Source organism: Esox lucius, chromosome 15 (genome assembly GCF_011004845.1).
Source record: "Esox lucius isolate fEsoLuc1 chromosome 15, fEsoLuc1.pri, whole genome shotgun sequence".
Lineage (NCBI taxonomy): Eukaryota > Metazoa > Chordata > Actinopteri > Esociformes > Esocidae > Esox > Esox lucius.
This window is the reverse complement of record NC_047583.1, coordinates 3,640,855-3,664,529: the sequence shown is the minus strand read 5'-3', so window position 1 is coordinate 3,664,529 and position 23,675 is coordinate 3,640,855. Positions and strand designations below refer to the sequence as shown.

Sequence of the window (23,675 nt, the reverse complement as noted above, 5' to 3'; positions counted from 1 at the left end):
TAGATTGTTAGATCAAATCCTGAAGCTGGGAAGGTGAAAAATCTGTCATTCTGTCCCGGAGCAAGGCAGTTAACCACAACTGCTCCCAAGTTGATGATGCAAATAAGAATGTGCTCTGAGTCAATGTTCAATGTTCTTGGTAAAATAACAGTTAAACATTTTGAAAGTGTAAACTGCATGTGTCTCTTGGTTAGCTGTGCCAGTTGGTTTTTATGAACTACGGGTCTGAATTAGTCGGCTAGGCTGCGCCTGTTGAATTGTCCAACATACGGCCAGATTGTGCCACACAAAAAACAGTCCCCATAGAGTAATTGATCCTGGCACTCTAACTTTGTTTCGATGGCTGCATCCCAGATGTCAGATGGTATCTGTGATCAATGTCTCTGCCCCAACAAGCTAGTGACCTGGAAAGCATACAGCTCTGTTGTAGACCAGATATAAATAACAACATATATGCACTTGTTGAGCTCTCTTGTGCCTTTCGGGAAAAGCGAATAGATTATGTTTAACGTATCAGCTGGTCCGTAATGAAAGTAGGTCCCCATGTCCATAGGACTTTGCCTGAAACAGCTGGGGGTTGAAATTCTGGGAGCATAAATGGGAATCCATCACCTCTAGACTGTGAGATAGAGTTTGAAATCCGTCCCACCCAACACACCATGGTTCAGTTGCCTGTGCGAGCGATTTCCCACAGAGCAGCCTCAGAGCTCCAGGCCCCAAATGCAGAACGGATCAGCAAATGGATCAGCAAATGGATCAGCCAAAGGATCAGCCAAAGGATCAGCCAAAGGATCAGCCAAAGGATCAGCCAAAGGATCGTCAAAGACAAGTCGAGGGACGGCGGCCAACGACACCACCGGCATGCTGCAACGACAGCCTTGGCAAGGGCGCAGCTCTTGCTCCTCCACCGCCTCCTGCCCCCTGTTCTCCGGCAGGAGTAGTGACCACGAGGACCCACCTCCACGCTGCTCCCCGAGCCTCTCCTCTCCCAGCCTCCAGGGGTCTAACTCTAGCCTGCACTCGTCAATATCCAACTCCAGCCTTCACAATCTCGGCTCCAACTCCAGCCTCCACAAATTCGACCACAGCTCCAGCCTCCAGGGCCCCAACACCAGCCTCTACTCATCTGGCCAGAGCCCCACGGGCTCTCTATCAAGCCTTCAAGGCTCTTTACCCTGCCTGAAGGACTCTTTATCTAGGTTGAGGCGTTCTTTGGCGAGCCTGGATCGTTACAGCGTGAACCTGTACAGCTCTAGCCCAGTGTCGCGTAGCACTGGCCCAAGCCCTTGTCCCAGCTTGCAAAGTTCCAGTCCCAGTCTGCGCAGCACATCCAGCTCCAGCGTGCTCAGCGGCGGCTCCAGTGATGATGACAGCTGGGACACCAACAGCTGGAGCTCAGGGGCCACCTGTCTGCTTCGTACTTCCATCAAGCAGCACAGTGACGAGTTGTTCAGAGCCCGTGCCAGCTCCCCTGATCCCTGTGGCCGGGCCGACAAGGCAGCTGGCAGTGACACATCCACAGAAAACATCTACCAGACTGTGGGGAACTACGAGGGCGATTGCTGGAAAGACAGAGCTCAGAGCCCAGAGGGGCCGGAAGAACCCAGAGGGTTGAAAGCACCCTGGGACTCCACCCAAAGCCTCTCGTCTTCCAGGAAACAGAGCCAAAGCAAGGTTGTGACCTTCTCAGCACAGCAGGAGCGGACACTGGAGGAGCGGCTCAGGTTCTCCCAGTTCCTAGATGAGGTCACAACACGGGTACTGGTTCCTGGGAGACCCTGGGAAACCTTTAACCCAGTCCGACAGAGAGAATTACCAGCTTCTGAAAATTCCTGGAAAAATGCAGGGTCTTCATCTGTACACACCATTCATGAAGTACAGGGCCTGAGGGTGAACTGTGCTCACTTGGATCACCAGTGCAGAAAGTACTATGCACCCAGCTGGAAGGTGCTGGACCCCGAAGAAGGCATGGGGAAAGGGGACCAGGGGGAAAGCTGCCTTCCAGAGTTGGCGTCTGAGGGAAGAACCTACCTGGAGACGGACATTGATGTTGTCCGGAGGCAGGATGAACTGGAGTTTTATGGCTCCCTGGAGAAAGGGAGGCAATGCCAGACGGAACGAGGGGGGGGGTGGGAGGAAAGGCCCATGCTTTGTTGCTCTGAACCTCTCCGAAGGAGCTTTGATGAAAGGAGGAGCCCCACAACATGTCCAGTCTTGTCGTGGCCCCAAAGTCTTTCCAAATACCCGCATTGCTCCACTTCACTACCGAGACCAGTTATTAACACGGTGAGTAGCTGCCTGTAGCCTTTAAGAAGACCAGTTATTAACATGGTGAGTAGCTGCCTGTAGCCTTTAAGAAGACCAGTTATTAACACGGTGAGTAGCTGCCTGTAGCCTTTAAGAAGACCAGTTATTAACACGGAGAGTAGCTGCCAGTAGCCTTTAGGAAGCCATGCTGTACATGGAGGGCTTCACAAAATCCGTTTGACTTATTTTGTGAATCTGTTCCCAAGTATTTCAGAAAAAATCGAATGAAAGACATCGTGATAGTGTATTGGCATGGCCGTGGTTAGATATTCTAGTTCAATTTAAATAAAATCTCATGGGTTTAGTTGGATATTTCAGAGTGCAAATTATTGTTTTGATCATGTTCCAGCCGCCAGACCCGATTTGCTCCGACAGAATTCATCCCTCAGCTGAATTAAGTTGCTTACCCGAAACCTACCTCCACCATGAACCCCTACGCTGGGCATCACTTACCCCTGTTGTGCACATAAACTGCATATCATAGACATCCCCAGGGTAACGATGTCTTCATTAAGACGATTAATTACGCATTTAATTCAAACATTAAAAAATAAATGCAAAGTTCTTATCGGCCAGTTCCCTAGTGACCAGAGTGAAGCAGAGATGTTTTTTTATTAAAACCCTGGTGTACAGAACATCGCGTAATCACTTGACTTTGTAATGTTCAAGGCTTCGAAAAAACATTTGATCATATGCACCCTTGTCAAACACCAATACCGTAATTATTCTTCACACACTTGCCATTTTTAAAGCCTCTTCATTTCGTGTTTGTGTTGCACAGGTCTGACAGATGACCTAGTGAGTTCATGTATACAGCTCTGCACTGGCTGTGAAAGATCAGAGATGATCATGTAACAGTGTAATATTGTTTTTACAAAAGACATGTTTCACACTTTGCAGTTTAAACATTCCTAGAAAGCGGATCTATCTTTTTTTGTAGCAATCAGTCAAACATGTATCAGTGTTGTTCATCAGTTTCTCTATGATGCACTCACTGCTGCATGGTTTCTTTTTTGTTTTCTTGTTGAAACAAAACCTACAGAGCATTAAGAAAAGTCCCTTTAGCAAAGCCAAAACCACTGAAATACTATGGTTTGTCCACTTTGAGATCTAAGTAATATGGCATGAGGGGGAATAGTACATGGACAAAATACCATAGCTAAGGGCTGCTTTTAGGCACGACAAGCAGCGTGACTGGATGCAGCACACAGCTTTGTCATTCAGGGCTCATTTGAAACAAGACAATCTGAGGTCCAATGAATCCCCATATGAATAGGGAGTTTTTCCTAGCCACTGAAATACAACACTACTGTTGTTTTCTGCTTGGAGTTTAAGGCCAGGTGTTTTGTAAAAGCACTGAAGTAAAAAGGGCTTTATAAATAAATTTGATTGATTGAAATAAATTTGATTGAATGAGGATGAATACAAAAATGTTACAATATAATAAGCTGGAATAGACTAAATTATTTGATCTCCATTTCACTGTTATTTAATTTACTGAAATTTAGTTTTTTATTCTTAACCTTTTAATATATCTTTTTAAATCATAAAATGAAATGAAACAGCATTGACAAAATTATTGACACATTAGATTCAATATTTTGCCAGCACAGCTTTTGTCCACAATTGATGCAATCAAGTGCTTCCTATAGCAATGAATGAGCTACCTCCTGGATGACCACTGACTTTTAATGGAGACCCAGGTTTCTGACACTGGTTTCACATCTGCACTTCAAAGTGTGTTGGCATTTTCCTGATTTTGAGAGGCTATGCACACAATTTCAAGGAACCCAATTACAGATTTTAGAATTTCAACAGTTTAGTAGAAGACACTGAGCATTATCAGAAAAGAAGAGCAAGGGTGCCAATGCTTTTGGCCATGACTGTACACCCCAGCTTTTTAGCCAATCAACATTCAGGGCTCGACCAACCTAATATGTAATGTAAAAATATACATGGGCTTATTGACAACCACCTCACTCGCTGTCCAGGCTAAGACGAAAGCTGGCTTTCTTTCAAGATGGTTGGGAAAGACATTTTGCCATTCTGCCTGCCTGCGAAGGTGCCCAACATAAATAATTCACCATCCTCCCTTGTTTCTGTCTTTGGCCGCACAGCCTCTGGAAGACAATCCACCACAATGGCCTCTGAAACACTGCTAAGAGCTCAAGCTATTTCAGACAACACAGAACCCAAAACGATCCTTCAGCAGTCTGCATCACAGAAACCTTTTAAGAATCCTTTTAAGCAGAACCATGTGTAGTTCCTTTTTGCTTCCGTATGGAGTGGAGTTCTTTGCGTAAAAAGGGTTCTTCATACGGGGCCTACTGAAGAACCCCTTCTTTTCTATGTAATGCACAGTGTTGCTGGGCTGGACACAAAGCCAGCTATCATGGAGGGTCTTGTTTCTGATTAGTACTCAGTGTGCCAACTCCCTAGCAACTGTCTGTCAGAGTGTGGGTGTCTGTTGGGTGGGGTGGGGTGGGGGGGGGGGGGGGGGGTCGGCAGGGAGGTTCTTCAGTCTGGCAGGGAGGTGGACTCACAGGATGACAAGGAGAGCAGGCCTCTGCTGTGAAGACAAATGAATGAATGTTGATGATGGGATATTCAGCTGAGGAACTGGAGGCCTCTGGTTCCCGCAGAGAAAGAGACACACAGGCATTGTGTCTCTCCGTGCATATATGTGCATCAGTGTGTGTGTGTGTGTGTGTGTGTGTGTGTGTCTGTGTGTGTAGGTCTGCCTGTGCATGCATCAGTGTGTGTGTGTGTGTGTTTAAGGGAGGAGGAAAAGCTGCATTGGCTAATGTGGGTGGTGAGTGGGCTGACTGCAGGCATGCCTTGTGTGTGTGTGTGTGTGTGTGTGCTTGTGTGTGTGTGTGTGTGTGTGTGCGTGTGCGCGTGTGCGTGCGTGTGTGTGTGCGTGTGCGTGTGTGTGTGTGTGTGTGTGTGTACGTGTTCTCCTATAAAGGAGCTGAGCATGTGTACCAAACAGTGTAACAGGGAACAGAATATGTTTATACATAAAAGCCAAAATACAATACTCATTAATTAATCTAAGTCAACTTAAAAGGCTGACACTAGGCTGGTAGTAGGCTGGTAGTAGGCTGACACTAGGCTGGTTGTAGGCTGGTAGTAGGCTGGTAGTAGGCTGACACTAGGCTGGTTGTAGGCTGGTAGTAGGCTGGTAGTAGGCTGACACTAGGCTGGTTGTAGGCTGGTAGTAGGCTGGTACTAGGCTGGTAGTAGGCTGACACTAGGCTGGTAGTAGGCTGGTAGTAGGCTGGCACTAGGCTGACACTAGGCTGGCAGTAGGCTGACAGTAGGTTGGTTGTAGGCTGGTTGTAGGCTAACAGTAGGCTAACAGTAGACTGACACTAGGCTGACAGTAGGCTGGTAGTAGGCTAACAGCAGGCTAACAGTAGGCTAACACTAGGCTGACAGTAGACTGACAGTAGGCTGACACTAGGCTGACAGTAGACTGACAGTAGGCTGACACTAGGCTGACACTAGGCTGACAGTAGACTGACAGTAGGCTGACACTAGGCTGACAGTAGGCTGGTAGTAGACTGACAGTAGGCTGACTGACGAGCTTCCAGAATGATAACCTGCTATTTCCTCAGGTGATACACCCAAGGATTCGGATTATATTTAGGGAAGTGATGGTGTCACAATTAGAATGACTTGGAGTGAATGACATTCTAATTATTTCGATGTGACACCAATAATAATCTGCATCGTAGCTTGACGCCACGAACGCTGGCCACACTTTCCACGTGAAACCCATAAAACCCAGAGGTGTTGCTGCTCCTGTGAATCTGTCTCATTTGCCAACTGGTCCACGTGGTAATATCACGCCGTCTTAACCTTGCATTCGGCCTCCTGCCGCCACCTCCACGGACTGCTCCCAGCGAGGCTCGTGATCCAGGTTGTTTGCCAGAGGACAGGAGTCAGTTCAGGGGGCGGGGCGGAACCAGGGGGTGTAGGGAGGGGTCACTGGTCCCTGTGAGTCATGACTCATCCAACTGGATAACACTGTTTCGATCAGAAAGACTTGCGCGCACGCACGCACACACACACACACACACGTACATTTTCCATCACAAACACACACCATTTCTATTCTGTAACACATGCGCTGTTTTCCCAAAAACAATCTCACTCGTGGAATGTTTTGCAGAATAGCCTTAAGCTAGAAGTTTGGGGCCCTATTAGGAATTTCGAATTTTTAGCAAATAATCTTTATTATTCAGTGTCACTGTTATTAATAATTACCTCTGTATTTTATATTTGTTTGTTGTTATTTGCTGTAACACAGGACTCAGCCAGGTCTCAGACTGACCCCTCTGTATGAATAAAAACTAGAATAAAACATGCAGACTGACAGCACACAGATAAAACACACAGTTTTGCCTTTGTCCAGAGGAAAGTTGGATGCCACACGCTGAAGGGGAAAGTATTTATAACCGGTTATTGATAACACAACAATGTGAAGTAGTGTCACTTTCTATAAGTCATTTACAGTATTATACTGTACAGTGCTGCTCAGCATTATAACGGCATCCAAAGAAACCAGCGCATAATTGGTTCTGCACCACTAAACAAAGCCCGGGCCAGAACTGAGATTCCTTTTTGTGCGACCCGTGCATAATGCAGTAAGCAGAGAAACAACAGTGTGAAATCAAATGTCGTTGTGTCATTCTTCTCCAGTTATGGCCTGAATAGAGTGGAAGAAACAGAGATAATAGGTGAGGAGTCAATTATGTTCCTGTGTTGAATTCAACAGATTCCATTAGGCTCTTACATCTCCCCCCCCCCCCCTCTGTCACCCCCCCCCTCCTCTTGTCTCTGTCTTCATCATTCGTACTCCATCTCACTATGTTTCCATCTATCTATCTATCTGTCTATCTACGACTAGTTATCTGTCCTTCCGGGGGCTCCATTCTGTACCATGCAGCATTATTTCTCTCCGTGTCCATCTGTCCATTTACCGTCCTCTCTGTCTCAATGCTGCTTTGGACTGCAGAGGTTCGGGAACATTCATTTGTTTACTGGCGTGTTTGGGAGACAGTTGAACCACCGATGTGTGTGTGTGTGTGTGTGTGTCTTGCTAACCACATGAGTGTGTCTATTGATGTGTCCCGGGATAATAAAAAATACTCAATCAATCTTATCTCATTCATTTTGCCCCTCCAGGTCTCTGATGGGGAGATGCATGACATGAGGTAGGCCACTTCCACTTCTACATCCTCTATGTGCTGAGACATCACAGCCCCCTCCTCTCTCTCTCTCTCTCTCTGTCTCTCTCTCTCCTCTCCTCTCCTTCTCCCCCTCCCATCTCCCTCTCCTCCTGCTTCATTCAGCTCTGAGATCTTTTCTCTCCTGTCTGCCTGGTATGCTGGGTCCAGTCAGAATTGGCGGAGGGCTTATATCTTAGTGCAAGCCTTCAGTGCTGCCACAGCTCAGAGCTCTGGATGCAAAGACACGTGAATGTTGTGATCTCAGGCGTTGAAAATGAGGGGTGAAGCATGTACACGGTAAGCAGAGGAGATTAATGGAGGCATGTGTTCATGACTGGGTGTGTGTGTGTGTGTGTGTGTTTGTGAGAGAGAGTGCGTGTGGGTGGGTGGGTGTGTGCGTGCGTGCTCGTGTCAGCATGAGAGAGAGTGAGAGAGAAATCTGCCGTACCATTTTTACACATAATGACTGGAATTGCTTTGTTGTAGTTACTCTTATCTGCCCGGTAGATCTTTGCCTTGTTGCTCTGGTGATGGCTGTGTGGAAACAGAGTCACTGACTAAAGTGAGGTGACAGGGCGGAATTGCCAGGCATTCCACGGGGCGGGCGGCCATGGTGTTGTTTGTGTGTTGTATAGAATGTGTGTGTTACAGCAGTCAGACTCGCGTTGGCCGTTAGTTCATGCTGTGTGTTAGTGGGATAACCTCGCTGTCAGTGATTGGTCAATTGATCTGAGTAACTGTGTCGTGTTAACAAATCAGGTTGACTGTTTGTCTCCTGGTACGGTGAATGAGAGGGATCAGGCATTTGTCTCTTTCAGCAACACCTTCTTAGGTATGTAAAAAAAATTGCCCCTGCTTGAATGATGAAGCACAATGAAAAGAATGAGTGACTTTAAACAAAGTTGTTATCCTGAAACTTTCTTGTCTATGTCAAACCCCACATTTTGAATTGGAATGCTATTTCCAAACACTGCTCTCAAAGGAACATACTAACGTGTTTAGTATGTAACCATTACTTCTAAGACCATTACTACCCAAGACATAACCTCTGTCGGAAATTGATTAGTAGATGGCGCCTATTTGCAATTAATAAATGAAAGCAGACTGCACCTTTGACTTGATTAAGTCCAGAGGGATATTTTGAATCTTTGAAGTGTTTCACAAACAGTCTGAGGAGATGCATCTAATTCACCCAGACAAAGCGAAACTCTGCCAGCCTTTTAAGTCAGCTAGCTTGTTCTGAGCTTAGTGCCATGATAACATCGGCTAAAAACAAAAGCAGTTCTACAGGAGTATGTTCGGTATGGCCGAACTGTGTTAAAAGTAGGTTTCCACAGAAACCTAACTCCAGCGAGCGAGCAGTTGAACAACAGTGTGATCCTGGTGACTCGAAGAACGCTTATGTTAAGGTGCGCTATGATTGTGATTCAAAATGGTCACACTATTGTTGATCGGGCGAAAAAATCGTGCCACTCCCACCAACACTGGAGACCACTTCCCCACCGTAGGCTGTCAAACAATGGAGCACAGAGTTCAGGGGAAGATTAGTGCCGAGCACAAACCCCACGCAACGTAGCAAACATTCTTCTGATGTATCTGTCAATAGACGGTCTGCATATTCAAAAGCATCAACAACATCAAAACGAGTGTTGTGCGAGAATACCCGAGCGGTGGATGTGGGTGAACTCTAGTCTTACCATCGTATCTCTTCGATAGATCCATACGTCAGAGGTGTGACACTACACTGAGACAGAGGTGTGACACTACACTGAGACAGAGGTGTGACACTACACTGAGACAGAGGTGTGACACTACACTGAGACAGAGGTGTGACACTACACTGAGACAGAGGTGTGACACTACACTGAGACAGAGGTGTGACACTACACTGAGACAGAGGTGTGACACTACACTGAGACAGAGGTGTGACACTACACTGAGACAGAGGTGTGACACTACACTGAGACAGAGGTGTGACACTACACTGAGACAGAGGTGTGACACTACACTGAGACAGAGGTGTGACACTACACTGAGACAGAGGTGTGACACTACACTGAGACAGAGGCCTCATACAAACAGTTTCTGTGAGGTCATGTTTCTTTTGTTCATCAGGCAATTGGTTTTATGTAGGTGTAAGTAGCTTCACTGTTGGCCGTTCCTCGTGAACAGTGTGAGGAGACACATTCAAAGCTACTGCTAGGTGTTTGGTTGTATCCCAGCAGGCTAGCCTGGAGCAGTGTTTTGCATACCGCCTCCTCTCTCTCACACTCTCACTCTGTTTTGTTCACGCCCTCTCTTTCAGTATTTTTTTCCACGCTCTCTCCCTATCTCTCACTCTCTCTCTCACTCTCTCCCTCTCACTCTCTCTCTCACTCTCTCCCTCTCACTCTCTCTCACTCTCTCCCTCTCACTCTCACTCTCACTCTGTCTCTCACTCTCTGGCTCTCACTCTCTCTCACTCTCTCTTTCACGTCTTTCTCTGTCTCTTTCTTTCACACTGTCTCAAATTATTTCCAAGAGAATGAGTTCTGAGGTTTATATAAGAAATGTGTGTTGCCTGGCGTCTGGAGCAAGTTGATGAGGAAGGGTTTGGTTTACAGCACACTCCAGGGTTGTGGTTTGGTTTACAGCACACTCCAGGGTTGTGGTTTGGTTTACAGCACACTCCAGGGTTGTGGTTTGGTTTACAGCACACTCCAGGGTTGTGGTTTGGTTTACAGCACACTCCAGGGTTGTGGTTTGGTTTACAGCACACTCCAGGGTTGTGGTTTGGTTTACAGCACACTCCAGGGTTGTGGTTTGGTTTACAGCACACTCCAGGGTTGTGGTTTGGTTTACAGCACACTCCAGGGTTGTGGTTTGGTTTACAGCACACTCCAGGGTTGTGGTTTGGTTTACAGCTCACTCCAGGGTTGTGGTTTGGTTTACAGCTCACTCCAGGGTTGTGGTTTGGTTACGCACCCCTTTGAAGCTGTTGAGGAGGGTGACTATTTTCCAGAGGCATTCTGTACTTGCATGTGTGTGAAATCACCTCAACCAATCTGACCTCATGTAGAAATTCCTGACCTCAATTGAGAGGGGTCACAACATTGGTCCCATTGATGTTCGGGGATCAGGGGAAATAGACAATAAGTTAGCTTAAGTTATTTGCTGGAAAAGTTACTAAAGAAACCAACAGCAGTTTATAGGGAATTTGTCTGACAGGGACATACACCCAGTTCCAGAATGCATTAATAAGTGCTAATATTATTTGCCATTGCTAGGAAATCCGTGAAGTAGGTTTCTGTTCATTAAACTTACACATATTGACATATGGGAATGTCTGGAATGTAGGAATATGCAGGAATTCTGCAGCCCTCTTTTGGAATGAGACAAAAAAGTTTGGAAAGCACAAATAGACGGCCAGTGCCCTTCTCCGTCTTGTTTCGCTCTTGCCCACCGTCATAATGAAATTGGACCGTGTTACTGTTAACTGTCAGCTCCGTACGTGCCGGTCCCAGGACAAATCTAGCCCATTGGAAATGTGTCCAACTGTCATGGGCCCATTTGACCAACGTCTCAGAAGACACAGGAAGCAGAACGGCTGAGCAAAGCCTCTTGAACTCTTTGCGTAGCTGACCGCCTCTTTATCTCAACACGTCAATCTCTCCCCCTCTCTTTACTCCTCTCTCTCCCCCCCTCTTTACTCCTCTCTCTCCCCGTCTCTTTACTCCTCTCTCTCCCCCTCTCGTTACTCCTCTCCCTCCCCGTCTCTTTACTCCTCTCTCTCCCCCTCTCGTTACTCCTCTCTCTCTCCCTCTCGTTACTCCTCTCTCTCCCCCTCTCTTTACTCCTCTCTCTCCCTCTCTCGTTACTCCTCTCTCTCCCCCTCTCTTTACTCCTCTCTCTCCCTCTCTTTATTCCTCTCCCTCCCCGTCTCTTTACTCCTCTCTCTCCCTCTCTCGTTACTCCTCTCTCTCCCCCTCTCGTTACTCCTCTCTCTCTCCCTCTCTTTACTCCTCTCCCCCCCCTCTCGTTACTCCTCTCTCTCCCCCTCTCGTTACTCCTCTCTCTCCCCCTCTCGTTACTCCTCTCTCTCCCCCTCTCGTTACTCCTCTCTCTCCCCCTCTCTTTACTCCTCTCCCTCCCCCTCTCGTTACTCCTCTCTCTCCCCCTATCTCCCCTCCGCCTCCTCTATGCTCCTCAGTCTTCTGATGCTGATGACAGTGGTACAGAGGCTTCCATCAACAACCCCCCCCTCCCCTGTTTTCCAACACAGCACAAGGATTGTGCAGGGGGGCCATATCCAGTTGTGGATACCCAACCTCTGGACTCGTCTGATAAAGGGAGAAGGTCTTGAGGATAAAAGCCAAGTCTAGAGGACTTATGAGGAGCCAAATGGGAACGTCACAGCCCCTTTGCTGAGCTGTGCCAAGGAGATACTGGATACCCCCATAGGCGGAAATATCCGTCTCTCATTAGATTTTAACTAACTTCATTGGACTGGTGTTTAGCAACACTGCAAACTTAGTTTGGGTGGTCTATTTCATAGGTCTTTTGCCTGAGCAAAGATACTAAATGTATGTAGTTTCGGAGCACATATAGCAGCCAGAAAAGGTTCCCATGTTGCCAAAGATAGAGAACACATTTAAATTGAATTACCAAAAAAAAACAGGCAAGCATAGTTCAGCTGGCCCGCAATAAAAAGGGATGATGGTTGTTGCCCTCCCTGGATTCGAACCCAGGCCTCCACATAAGACGCTCTGTCTTTAACCATTACATCACGGAGCTATCTTCTACATTAAATCATTTTGTAACGCATTAACATCAAGCCGAGTTTGAATATGTCACTAGACCCCATTAAACATTGTGTTAAACTGAGTAACGTTTATTATTAAGTTTACCTCCACCACAAATAGCATCTATGAACTTTTGCCACTGGCTGTTTTAAAAGCTTATTAGCCAGTAATATGATAAATGACTTCTTCGTCAAATGGAAAGACAAGAGGATCGTGTAGCCAGCGAAGATTTTATGTATCCTGAACAAATCATAATACATAATTCGTAATATTTCAGGCTTCCTATAACGTAGCTACTGAAGTTTGTAGCTGCTTAAGCGGTCTGGCAAAAATGAATAACAAAGGCAGGACAATGCGATGACCATACAAATGATGTCTCATCTTTCACTGTGTCAGGACTGGTGTTGTCTTGGCAACCTGAGGAAAGATTTTACACAGTATCTGGTCAGATTGCTCTCAGGTTAGCTGAATGGAGAGTTCACTTATTTTCCAAACCAGGGAATTAATTTAATTATACCTACAATGTTTGTGAAGACTGCGGTTAACATGGGTTCAAGCTTAGCGGATGTCTTTTGAAGCCGCTTGTTTCAGATATTCTCTTGTTTGCTGTGAAGAGTGATGCTACGGACACACTGTTCGCTCGCTTAACTTGCAAATCGCTCATTCTCTGGCGAGCTGTGGCGGAGTCTTCCCTAGCGTGCACAATGCCAGCTCGGGTGGGGCGTGTCTTCCTAATTTATGCCAGAGTCATCCAGTCAACCAGTATAGAGGAAACATCAGTTTCTGCAAATAATAATTTAGCATTTGCGTGAGTCCACCACTAAAAACGTATTACGATGATGCCAAGTCAATGATCAAATAGCAATTTACTTAGTTTTACCTTATGCATGTGTTACGTCCACTGTTTGCTTGCTGTCCCTGTCTCTCCTCTGCTTCCTTCTCGTGTGGTGAGTTCCTACAGCATGTATCCCTCACCCATGATCCCAACAATCTCTGAAACCCTCCATGCATCCATTTTTTGAATTATAACTCTGTATGAAGCCAGAGACGCATCATAAATAATGGGAAAACTGGACTCTACAACTATAAGTTTCTCTATCCAGAATTGTATTTAGTTAACGTGTAGAAAAGAAAAGGGACTTCAAGATGCAGTCGCTGGGAGGTTTTTCAGAGTAGCTACGCCCACTGTCGCCGTGATTCGCTGGCTCTCGTTGGAAGTGAAAAGGGGCGTGCGTCTGTAGCTCTAGTGAGCGGACAGTGTGCACGCAGGGTTAGACTGAGGAAACGTAGGGTTAGACTGAGGAAATGATAGTCAACACATTGCTATTCAAATAGCACAACATGCAATGTTTTTACAGCACGTAATGCCTCAATCTACAAACCCCGACCAAAGTCCTAAAGCCCTAAAGTCCAGGGCTACTTGGCCACAGACAGTGTGCATGTAAAGTGAGGGATGGACTGGGGCATCATCAGCTCCCTCAGTTACACAAACCATACACCATGTAGTATCCACCATGTAGTATCCACCATGTAGTATCCACCATGTAGTTTCCAACATGTAGTATCTACCATGTAGTATCAACCATGTAGTATCTACCATGTAGTATCAACCATATAGTATCCACCATGTAGTATCCACCATGTAGTATTTACCATGTAGTATCTACCATGTAGTATCAACCATGTAGTATCTACTATGTAGTATCTACCATGTAGTATCAACCATGTAGTATCCACCATGTAGTTTCCACCATGTAGTATCTACCATGTAGTATCTACCATGTAGTATCAACCATGTAGTATCTACCATGTAGTATCTACCATGTAGTATCTACCATGTAGTATCTACTATGTAGTATCAACCATGTAGTATCTACCATGTAGTATCTACCATGTAGTATCCACCATGTAGTATCCACCATGTAGTATCTACCATGTAGTATCTACCATGTAGTATCTACTATGTAGTATCAACCATGTAGTATCTACCATGTAGTATCCATCATGTAGTATCTACTATGTAGTATCAACCATGTAGTATCTACCATGTAGTATCCACCATGAAGTATCTACTATGTAGTATCTACTATGTAGTATCTACCATGTAGTATCTACCACGTAGTATTTACCATGTAGTATTTACCATGTAGTATCTACCATGTAGTATCTACTATGTAGTATCTACCATGTAGTATCTACCACGTAGTATTTACCATGTAGTATTTACCATGTAGTATCTACCATGAAGTATCTACCATGTAGTATCCACCATGTAGTATCAACCATGTAGTATCTACTATGTAGTATCTACTATGTAGTATCTACCATGTAGTATCCACCATGTAGTATCTACCATGTAGTATCTACTATGTAGTATCTACTATGTAGTATCTACCATGTAGTATCCACCATGTAGTATCTACCATATAGTATCCACCATGTAGTATGAACTATGTAGTATTTACCATGTAGTATTTACCATGTAGTATCTACTATATAGTATCAACCATGCAGTATATCTATCATGTAGTTTCTTAGCAGTAGTCTGGTAGAGGCTCATTGAAAACAGCATAACCCATCATTTCCAGCCTTCTCTGAATAACCCCCACAAAGCAACACACTGTAATGTGAGATCCTCAACAAGGACCCACTGGTGTCCATTTTTAGAAAATGAATGAATTATAAACGAACTCATTCCTACTGCATGTTTCCCTTTCATTAAGGAAGTTTGGGGGAAAACAAAGTTAGTTTGAATGTGTCCTCAATTGATGAATAAAATGTATTATTAATACTAAACAATGGTTAGCCTTCTAAGCGGAACTTGATGAGAAAACTGACACAGTTCGTTTATATTTCTAGTCAACTAATAAGGCATTGTAGAAGGTCATTGCTAATTTTTTTGCGGGTTTTTTTCCTCCTCATATCCCTTCAGGCTCACACAAAACACTGAAAATAATCATGCTTATTCAATTAATTGGGTGAGTGCGCTGATTTTCTGTTCTTTCATCAATGAGGAAAGTGATATTATCCTCCAAGATAATTCGCTGAGATGATTATTACAGCCTGGGGAGCGCAACTACAATCTAAATCAATATTTTTGAGCTACTGCCATTCACTCCTAGTCATAACGAATGCAGAAACTGGTTCCTTCTAGAAGAATTGGATATTAGAACCCTTCTTGTCTTAACCTTGCAGTAGTGTCCCTAGGTTAGAAATAATTATTGTGTCCTTCATACTTTGCCTTTCGTCAAAGAACCCTCCGTTTGCAGCAATCACAGTCTTCTAGACCTTTGGTATTCTAATTGATTTGTCAGTTTGTTGAGATAATCTGAAGAGATTTCATCCCATGCTTCCTGATGTACCTCCCACAAGTTGGATTGGCTTGATAGGCACTTCTTACATACCATATGTAATAAACCTGTTAAATATATTTTGGTAGAACAGACTCACGGTTTTATTTTCATATTATTTTGGTTATTTTTACACTTCTAAACTACTAGAAAAATATGAATACTCTAACATAGAATCTACACCTATTGATACACAACACTCCATACACCTCTTTTTTCATCTCATTGTTTGTTGTAAGCCTGTTATTTTAAATATAATATTAATATTAATTACATAAATAAATAATACATTATCATTATCCTTAGTTATAGTTGGTGAGTAAATGCTGAATGATGAATTTTATTCGTACTATAATTTTGTATTATTATTTATTGTTGTATATACCCAAATACTGTATAATCATGGTATCACAAGCCCTACCTGGCGGCCAACTCAATTCCTGTTGACAGTGTCTGGTTCGGGCTAAGAATAACAACTCTAGTAAAAAGTACTGAATGAAATGAGCTAAATACATGTGTACATGAGATATTTTAAAAAAATTTATTTCAACTAATCGGCACACATTTTTATAAATGTGTTTTCCCTTTGCCATCATTGGGTTTTGTTGTGTAGATTGATGGCAAACAAAATAAATGCAAACAACTATTAACAAAGTGTTTAGCACAACAAAATGCGGAGAAAGGTTTTTGAGCACTTCCACAAAACACTGTATATCAGTCCTGTGAGGCCATCATTGTTTATTTCTGTCACTGTAATGGACTTTTCTGTTTGGTGTTAAAACGTTTTTAACTTGCAGTGCTACTTGTATTTCACTGCAAATTCCCCTTTCCTTTTGATTTCTGGAGTCATCCTTCCAGAAATGAACAGGTCTTTCAGGACTTGTTGGATAGAGAAAAACTCCTACTTGGGGATCCTTCCCCAGGAGAAGGAAAGTCTCATATTCTTCAGGGGAAATGTGAGCCAGAGCTAAAGTTACTATCTTAAGCTCCTTAGCTCTCCCAAATGTTGATAGTTTTTTTAAATTGAAAGAGCGGATAATTAAAATCCATTTTAAGGGCTGTCTCTGACTAACTCATTCTACTCCCATTAGGATTCTCAGGCAGTCATTGAGAATTAGCTGGTCCCAGTTCTGTTTGTTCCTTACAGCTAAGTCCTATGATCATATGAAACTGATAACAAGCATTGGAGATGACTAAACTACATGTTCAGATCTGGGATTCAGCTGTGGGTAAATGAGTGCCAATGATCAAAAACAGGAGAGTCACGCCAGAGGATTTTTATTCGGCGAATTTGTAAACACTTACCAACATTCCTAAACTAATAGCTGAAGCTGATTGATAAATATTCCTCAATATGTACAGAATCCAGTGTCAGCTATTGCAGAAGGCCAGACGGCTATGAAGCAGCCAAGCATGGAGAATATCACTGAATGCTCTGCATGATCAAAGTTAACTGAAATTTCCCCGTGTTTGCCTGTTATATACAATAGCACAGCAAATAGCAACCCACACAGCTGTTAAATAGGAATTACCACCAGACCTGCCTGAAATATCCACCCATCTGAAGCTGCTGGTTCTAGGGCTGGAGCCCCATGGAGACAGTGAGACTGGTCAGAATGGGCTGAGAATGCTGAGGTGGGAGAGGCCTGAGAGACTACGATCAGCCGACCTCGTACACATTGCTGACTGATCCATTCCCAGATCATCCTGTGACACACATTGTGTTGACTGATCTATTCTACGATCAGCCTGCCTAGTACACATTGTGTTGACTGATCTATTCTACGATCAGCCTGCCTAGTACACATTGTGTTGACTGATCTATTCTACGATCAGCCTGCCTAGTACACATTGTGTTGACTGATCTATACCATGATCAGTCTGCCAAACACACAATATCAGAGACTTATCCATTCAACAATCAGCCTTTCTTGTACGCATTGTGTTGACTGATCCATTCTGCAATCAGCCCGTGACATACACTATGTGGAACATCTGAAAATCTGGAATTTCAGGAAGCCCTTTTGGGATGTAAACACTGGTTTGAGTTTTCTCCCAGTCTCTGCACGGTTTCCTAGTCTTATACATGTCGTTGATTAGAAACGTGTATTTTACTCTGCTGACAAAATCTGTGTTGCTCGTTGCCTTTGGAGACGCTGGGGAAAACAGGAGAAAGCTTATGTTTCCGGAGGGTTGCATCACAATCAGTCGCTTCGCTTTGCCGGCATAAACAAGGGGGGCGGGGGGGGGGGGGGTGTTGGAAGAAACGTTTTTACTCGCCGTTCTTGCAGACAACTTTTGAGAAAGGTGTCATCACTTTTCTATCCGCTGATTGACACCATGGATGAGGACGATGGCCGGCTCGGTTTTCGGTTCGGCCACAGTGCCATTAGTGTGCCTGTTGACCCACTACCTGTTATAGTGTCGTACAACACGAACAGGGACAGTTACTCCTGCAGTGCATCATGTTGCCGTTATGTGGTCGATCTGGTCCCTTGATTTAAACTTTAACAGACCATTTTGTTTCCCCCCCACGAAAGGCCTTTACAGTCTGGCCCGTGAGGAGCGATTACTTACACAGCGGTCATTAACATTTCAGACCCCCATTAGCTCATATAGTCATATATCTCCCAGGTAGCTCTATCTGGTCTCCCGTGACTCAGACACTAAATAACAGCCCTTTATTCTGGCACTGAGCACCACACTTAAGATGGATGCTGCACTGCTGTGACCTTTAGCACATGTTCAGCTGAATTAAAGAGCATTTATCTTTCACTAAGCAAAGAGCCACGAGAGCCCATCTCTCTGAGGAGGAAGGAACAAAGGAAATAGGGAGGGACCCTCACAGGTGTGAAAATGTGTCCGAGCGTGTTCACTGTGTTGTGCACATGGGAGTGTTACGATTTTGGGAAATGCTGTGTTCAGGGTGTGTTTGGTGCATATGCCTTTCTCATGGACAAAATACTAGGTGTTTCGCACGGTACTGTTGAGAAGAGGGAACCTGTACATTAAAGATTTGAAAGGGTTAAAATGTTCATTTGTTGCACATTGTTGAAAGTGCCTCCCTGCTTCCTGACAAGCTTTGAGGGCACAATGTGTTTAAAGCAGAGCTGCAGTCAAATAACAACCTTCTCACACAGGTGTTCCTCCTGTCCAGGTCCTCTTTGGCTCTGTCGGGATGTTATGCAAATTGCAGTGGGTTCAGGTTGGCAGGTATGGTGGGGGGGATGTGTTTCTTGACCGATAGGAGTGAGTGTTACCGGGCGGCTGTCATTTTGGTCACCTTGGCGTGTATAGGTGCCAGGACAATGGCGGACATCTTGAAACCTCTGGTCTATCATGTATTGTTGGTGCGAACATTTACACAAAACTCACAGGAATTGCTAGTCTTAGAGATACCACAGGTTAATTCAGAATGAGGTAAAACTACTTTTGGCTGCTATACCCCCGACTCATGGAATGTTTTGCTGAGTGACCTTAAATTAGAAGCCCTGTGGCGTATAAGGCAGTAAATATATTTGATGGCTTTCCTCAATGTCTGCCTGTTTCATGTCTGTGTATTTTTTTGCAATGCAGGGCTCAACTGAGAAAGACACCCTGCATACATAAAGGGAAAACAAAATAAAAATGCCTGTCCTACTCACATGAGCCCACTGTCCAGATTAGCAGCGTCAAAATGTGTTTTCCTCTAAACATAAACGTACACTACAGCTAATCTTGTGGCTCAGTTTGTTTACACCCTCAGCCTCAGAATCGTCGTAGGCCCAGACTAGTCTAACCCCCCTGGGAGATATTCTACGACAGGTAACAACAAGGAATCACATTCGCAACACATTAAAGGGAAAATAATGGGCAGGTTAGCTATAAGCACAATTTAGTCAATTCAGCAACTTATGTCTGCCTTCTCTTTCTGTGGCTTACAGATAAGACCCCAGCTAGCAACCGTTTTCAGCGTGTATCCCGACGCCTCTTTGTTTTCTTCACGATGGTGTGAAAGGGAGATTAAAAAATAATTAGCTGTGTTTTTGGAGCGAATGAGGTAGACGACAAACATTAATTTTACCTTGCTGTATCCCACCGACTGAGTTCTGCAGGGCCCTGATAAAATGTTTCTTGACAACCCCGCCAGAACTTACATTGCGGCTTTGACTTCTTAAGGACGGTGATAACGATTCCCATGGATTTGTTGAAATTCTTTTATCAGGTTAATAGGTGCCTGCAGTCGTCAGAAGGAACGCTTATGGGGTCAGTTGCTAAAGTTTTTATGAAAGCAATTTCTCGCTGTTTGTTGAATAGGACCGGATCTGAGTTATGTGGAATAGTCAGTGAGGTCATCAATTGAGTTAGTGTTGATCTAAAAAAAAAGATGGAAGATTAGTGGGAATGCAAGTTTATTTTTTATTATTTATGTATTTTTAATTAATGTGTGCCCTGGACACCTCTTAAAATCTTAATACCCTATCACTATTCGACAAGCCTGGGAATTATGTTGTAAATTACAGATGATACCAATTTCTTTAACAAGAGAAATTTGTGATTATTTGGTAAATGTTTTTTTCTTTAAAAAATGGCATTTGAGCAAAGAAAAAACTTGTTGTTTGGAGAAATTTACAATAGAGCAATCCGTGGAAATGTCTGATCACCTACCAGCCTTCAGGATCCTCTTGGTTCTGTATTAGCATCAACCAGTGAATCAATGCCTCCGACGTTAGTCGTGAATAACGTGATAAATGACGTCTCTGTGGTGATTTATCTCTGTCTCACGGTTAGCCAACCAAACGTTTCCCCCGCTACTGCGTTTTCCTGAGGCCTCTGAAATGTTCAGCACTGTTAGCTGGTAGAGGTCTTCAAGCCTCGGCACCGATTCCAATCACGACACGGATAATGATGAAGAGACACCATTGGTTCTGTTGGACGGATATTGTAATGATGATCTATATGGCAATAACCTGCCGTGGCATTTAATCGATGTGCAATAGGATTTAGTTGTTTGTGGATGTGGCTGTTGATGATCATGAATGGGGCCGAGGGGAAGATGACAGGGGAGCTCCTCAAGTGGCCTATTTCAGGGCTTCGCAGGAAACATTCATCCTGGCCCTGTGACTGCACAGTCATTACCTTCATCGATATAATCCGTGAGGAATGTCGGTTTGTTCAACGAGAGCCAGTGGTTGCATGAATTCACGGCACGCGCCAGCTTGCGCAGTAGTTGTTATGGACTGTAACTTCCAACCGTATGACTTGCTGAATCTGTGCGACTGCCTGGCTGTTTCTCTGATGGACTGCATTAATCCACGGCACACGCTGGCTTGTAGTGGTAATGTATTTTATGTTCTTTACAGCTGAATCAGTGACTGCAAAGCTGTTTCTCCGATCTGTCGACAGGGTCAACACAGATAGACAACTGCCGTCAAACTCTACAGGCAAGACTTAGGGTCTGAGTGTTTGAGGTTAGAGGTCACACAGTGAGACACCGTCGTGGGAAGCGACTAAAATCACATGAAAGTGAATGCAGAGCGACGATAATGAAAAAGATATATATTGGGAAAACAGCACTCAAAACCCAGAGAAACGGTTGCAAACATCAGAAGAGAAGGTAAGAGGGGCGTCTTTGAAACGCCACCACTATAATTTTGTTCAATCCATTTTCAGTTTGAGCCACAAACCCGCTTCTGTTATTTTATTTCTCAACATTATAAACTCATTTAAATATAATCTCAACTATAAGCCATTATCATGGTACAATTCATGGTAAAAAAAAACACCCTATTTCTCCTTCAAGAGCTCATGTTGCGATATATGTCCCCGAATGCAGGCTATAAATCATCCACATTTCCGGACGCTAATATGTGTTTTATTCTTCAGAAATCAGTCCAATGTCTCTTTTGGTAAGAGTGTAGGATCAAACAACAAAGTCGTTGCTTTGAATCCTCATTCAAACAAGGTGAAAATGTCTTGTTGTCTCCTTGAGCAAAGTTTTTAACCCGAATTGCTACTGTAAGTCACCCTCGAGAAGAGTGTCTGCTAAATTATTAAAACGTACACTACTGTTCTAAGGTTTGGGATCACTTAGAAATGTCCTTGTTTTTGAAAGAAAAGCATTTTTTTTGTCCATTAAAATTGCATCAAAATAATGTTGTAAATGACTATTGTAGCTGGAAATAGCAGATTATTTATGGAATATCTACATAGGCGTACAGAGGCCCATTATCAGCAACCATCACACCTGTGTTCCCATGGCACATTGTGTTTGCTATTCCAAGTTTGTCATTTTAAAAGGCTAATTGATCATTAGAAAACCCTTTGGAAATCATTATAGCATAGCTGAAAACAGTTGTGCTGATTAAAGAAGTAATGAAACTGGCCTTCTTTGGACTAGTTGAGCATCAGCAATATTAGGCTCAATAACAGGCTCAAAATTGCCAGAAACAATAAACTTTCTTCTAAAACTCATGTTCTGAGAAATTAAGGCTATTCCATGTGAGAAATTGCAAAGAAACTGAAGATCTGGTACAACGCTGTGTACTACTCCCTTCACAGAACAGCAAAAACTGGATTACTTTTTATAAATTTCAGTTTTGCTATATTTTCGTTTTTCTAACTCATTTCATGTATGTTTTTATTGAAAACAAGAACAAGAAGTGACCCCAAACTTTTGAACAGCTGTGTAAATATAATTTGATGATAATATGAATAGGTCTTAGGGGAAGACCTAGGACACGCTGGAGGGACTATGTCTCCCGGCGGGCCTGGGAACGCCTCGGTGTCCCCCTGGAAGAGCTGGAGGAAGTGTCTGGGGAGAGGGAAGTCTGGGCATCTCTGCTTAGACTGCTGCCCCCGCGACCCGGCCCCGGATGAAGCGGAAGAAGATGAATGAATGAATGAATGATGATAATATGAATAGCACAGGACTTCCAACAAAGGAGATAGCCCAAGTTAGGGTTAAACCTAAACCACAGTTCTTAGCACACTTGTGTAGCAGACAGAAATAATCTGACTGACTGCTTGTAATGAGAGAGATGTTTCTCTTAAATGGAGATTTGATTTATTTTTTGGGTTGTAAGACTTGACTGAATGCACATTGCTGTGTTTTTTGGGAGGGTGTGGATTTAATTACATTTTTCATGTCAGAACTTCGGCTTTGTCAATCCTTTTTGACAGTGTCAAGCCAGACTGGGGGAAAGTCATGGTAACTTAACATTGTCCTGTCCTCTGGGTTGGGCACTTGAGACGTGGCATAAGATCAGTGCCTGGGAGGCTGATAATATTAGACCCCTGTAGAGGTACTGTCTCTAAGCCTGAATTGATCTGTCTTCTCTACATCCACAGAGACAAATGTTCCTCGCTCTTTACTCTGTTTCCTTCCTGCTTGATTCCTGCCTGCTTGATTCCTGCCTGCTTCATTCTTACCTACTTAATTCCTACCTGTTTTATTCCTACCTGTTTCTTAACTGCTTAAGCCAGCCTGTTTCCTTCCTAACTGCTTCATTTCCAGCCTCTTTTTGTCTGTCTCCCCCAATCTCGCCACATATACCGGCAGACCAACACACACAACATAAAATATCTACGCTTCGGGGGTTTCATAATTTTTTTATCTGGTCCTGCCCAGAATTAATGCCTTCCGGATTCTTACAGTATCTTGATGGATTCAGAAGCTTTTCCTGTTTTCATTCTGGACTGTTGGGTGGTGGGTGATGGGTGGTGGGTGGTGGTTGTCTCTAAGCCTGGTGTTGATGGGTGGTGGGTGGGTGGTGGTGGTGGTGGGTGGTGGGTCCCCCCCATTACAGCACCAAAAGCTGTTTTCCAACTGTCAGCCTCCATCCATCAATACTTTCCCACAGGTCACTCCTGCACGGGACACATTGTGCCTAATCTCCAGTCCAAACCCTCTTCTCTTTCACACTTATTCACATGTTTCATTGTGTTCAGCACTACTGTGGATTTACTGTTAAGTGTACAATCATTTATTTGTAGATATGTAATACTTTCTGAAATTACTG

General features: G+C 44.0%; 1 protein-coding gene across 1 annotated transcript in view; it reads left to right on the top strand.

The window, feature by feature from the left end:
* The first annotated feature begins 452 nt into the window (after positions 1-452).
* Positions 453-23,675, top strand: part of LOC105015995 — a 48,754-nt gene continuing 25,531 nt past the window's right edge. Inside the window, exons 1-2 of the mRNA XM_029125666.2 lie at positions 453-2,286; positions 7,501-7,529. Coding sequence (XP_028981499.2) covers positions 721-2,286; positions 7,501-7,529 — 1,595 coding nt within the window. The 5' untranslated portion in view covers positions 453-720. The remainder of the gene's footprint in view (positions 2,287-7,500; positions 7,530-23,675) is intronic.